At 42.6% G+C, this 2,953-nt stretch overlaps 1 protein-coding gene across 2 annotated transcripts in view; it reads right to left on the bottom strand.

Annotated features, from left to right (window-relative positions):
* The window catches only part of STAG1 (stromal antigen 1), a 301,019-nt gene that overhangs the window by 6,851 nt on the left and 291,215 nt on the right, over positions 1 to 2,953 (bottom strand). For both annotated transcript variants that reach the window (XM_011958167.1, XM_011958168.1), the window contains exon 29: positions 1,153 to 1,327. In XM_011958167.1, the coding sequence (XP_011813557.1) occupies positions 1,153 to 1,327 (175 nt within the window). The remainder of the gene's footprint in view (positions 1 to 1,152; positions 1,328 to 2,953) is intronic.

Raw genomic sequence — 2,953 nt, 5'->3', positions numbered from 1 at the left:
ACTGTCACATGAACTTGTTTCTAAGCTGTCTTTATATCATGTGGGGCCACCACCTTGATTAAACCTATAAACCTGGAGCAGGGAAAAGAAGGCAGACCACGGCCACAGGGACTGACAAATGGTAAGGTCAGAGAGCAAAGGCAGGCTGCTAAAATAAGGAGAAACCCACCCTGTAGGAAGAGGGGTGGGGATATTGGTTAGCTCACCCATCTTGGGATGCTTGCCATAAGGCAAACCACCTTCTAGGATACTTGGCAGCACAAGAAAGCCCAGTTATACTATGGGTGACAGTGAGTATCCTCTTGGGTTTGAAGGCTGATCCCTTAGAGCAAAGGGGTCTTATGAAAATCCAGGATTTGATACTTCTAACACTGTCTTTTTCTATTTTCAACCTAACTAAATTTGTTGAGTACAAGTGAGAGTTCTCCCTCTTATCCATCAGAGTAATTCACAGCATTACCCCACCATACACAGAAACACAAGTTAGGAGCTCAGAGAATTTCAAAGTTGGATGGAAAACAATAAAAGATTTTTATAAATAAAACACACCATCACCCTCTGCTTTCTCTACAATTTGCAGAGGCCTGTCTACTAGACAACATTTTAATTACTAGCATGGAGAAAAGGTAAGACCTTGATTCTCTCTTTGAGGGCAACTATTCTCAGAATTTATCAAGTTAAGATCTTAAAAATTCTTAATCCATGAGAAGTTTGAATTTAAAATATAAATGTAACAAGACAAAATATTAATTAAATGGATGATAAAGGTCATATAGTCTATTTGGTGTTCAGACTACTGACAACTTAACATAGGCTCTTACAGGTTTTCTTGCCTAGGAAGTAACCTGCATTTCTTGGCAAGTCCCTGAGAAGAAACAGACCTGCCCAATGAAAATGCAAATGCCAGCTGAAATTAGCACTTGGTGAGACACCATACATTTAAAGGTCTGTGAACTTCCAGGAACTGGTATCTTCAATAATGTTTGCAGACTTTGTATAGCTCTTCTCACATAAAGTGTTTACCCTCTGTTTGTGGCTTCTTTTATCATGAACTGACCAGCAATATGTTCTGATGAACAAATAAAGTTTTTCTTAAATAGTTTTACTTTCTTTAAAGGTTTTTTGCCAAGAAGACAAATTTTTGCTACTTACTTGTGTAAAAAGTCTGGTTCAGAACCATGTTCAGACTCAGGTTCTTGAATCTGGTCTCCCATGGGCCGGCTGTTCTCCCGCAGTACAGTGGATGTGAGTTGTGGTGCTGGCAGGGGGCCAGGGGTCTGAATCATGGTGTCAGTCCTGTTTAGCCATGTGTTATCCAGACTCTCATCTGTAAAATTCCAGTTAAGGTCACAGAATGCTGTGGGTGGAGTGAACTCTGGTGGCAGTTATAGCACAGACTTGTGAAGAGTGTGGCTATGCAGTTAGACTATCTACTTTAAATCTCAGTTCCACCACTGACTTCTATGACTCTGTACAAGTCATTAAACTTCCAAAGTTGAGTTTTCTCATATATACAATGGGGACATCATTACCTAACCTCACGAAGTTGTAGGGACTAAATGAGGTAATGTATGTAACCACTGAATGTTAGCTATCATCACATCATCATCTCTTTAAGTCCCTCCATCTCTCAAGATTCATTCATCCTAGAAGGGGAAGATTGCAGCCAGCCAGAGTTTGCTCAAGCAATAAAGGGCCTATTTCCTGGGCCTCATAGGGGTCTCAGGCAGTAGCAATTAAAGTCTGACTGGCTTTTGTGGAGAAATAAGCAAATCCCCTTGCATAACTAGACACTGGTCAATAACTTCTTGCCAAGTTATATATGTGGAGATGGGTTGAGAGGTTCACCATTTTCATGCCTCTGTGTCCTTCAGGGATGCCTTCCCTGATTACCCCCACCCAATCCCCCACTTAACATTTTTTTTTTCTCTTTTTTAAGATGGAGTCTCGCTCTGTCGCCCAGGCTGGAGTGCAGTGGCGTGATCTCGGCTCACTGCAACCTCCGCCTCCCAGGTTCAAGCGGTTCTCCTGACTCAGCCTCTCGAGTAGCTGGGATTACAGGTGACTGCCACCACGCCTGGCTCATTTTTGTATTTTTAGTAGAGACAGGGTATCACTATGTTGGCCAGGCTGGTCTTGAACTCCTGACCTCAGGTGATCCGCCCGCCTCGGCCTCCCAAACTGCTGAGATTACAGGCATAAGCCACCACACCCAGCCTTCTCTTTTAATTTCTAGAGGAAATACATTCTTACTCACTTAGGACTTAATTATATACTATCCTGTATTAGCAGGTATGTAATTTGTCATGTGTATAAACTGTCTCTGTAAAACTTAAGTTTTCCAGGGGCTAGGAACTGTTTTTCCTTCAGAACTTATGAAAACAGTTTATAAAGATCTTTTCTTTTGAGACAGACTCTCACTCTGTCGCACGCTGTAGTGCAGTGGCACGATCTGGGCTCACTTCAACCTCCACCTCCTAAGTTTAAGTGATTCTCCTGCCTCAGCCTCCCAAGTAGCTGAGATTACAGGCATCTGCTGTCACGCCCAGCTAATTTTTGTATTTTTAGTAGAGATGGGTTTCACCATGTTGGCCAGGCTGATCTGGAACTCCTGACCTCAAGTAATCAGCCCACCTCGACCTCCTAGAATGCTGGCATTATAGGCGTAAGCCACCGGCTAAGATGGTTTATAAAGATTTGAGCAGATTAAAGCATTATTTATAAACTATCCTGATAAAATATTACCTAAAGTTTGTTTTTTTTTTTTTGAGATGGAGCTTTGCTATGTTGCCTAGGCTGATCTCAAACTCCTGAGTTCAAGCAATCCACCCATCTCCCAAAGTGCTGGAATTAAGGGCATGACCTACTATGCCCGGCCAAGTTTCTACCTATAAAATTTCGGCCGGGCGCGGTGGCTCAAGCCTGTAATCCCAGCACTTTGGGAGGCCGAGAC

This window comes from Colobus angolensis, unplaced genomic scaffold (assembly GCF_000951035.1).
Source record: "Colobus angolensis palliatus isolate OR3802 unplaced genomic scaffold, Cang.pa_1.0 Scaffold46, whole genome shotgun sequence".
NCBI classification, from domain to species: Eukaryota; Metazoa; Chordata; class Mammalia; order Primates; family Cercopithecidae; genus Colobus; species Colobus angolensis.
Note: the sequence above shows the minus strand (reverse complement) of the source record. Positions and strands in the feature narration are given on the sequence as shown.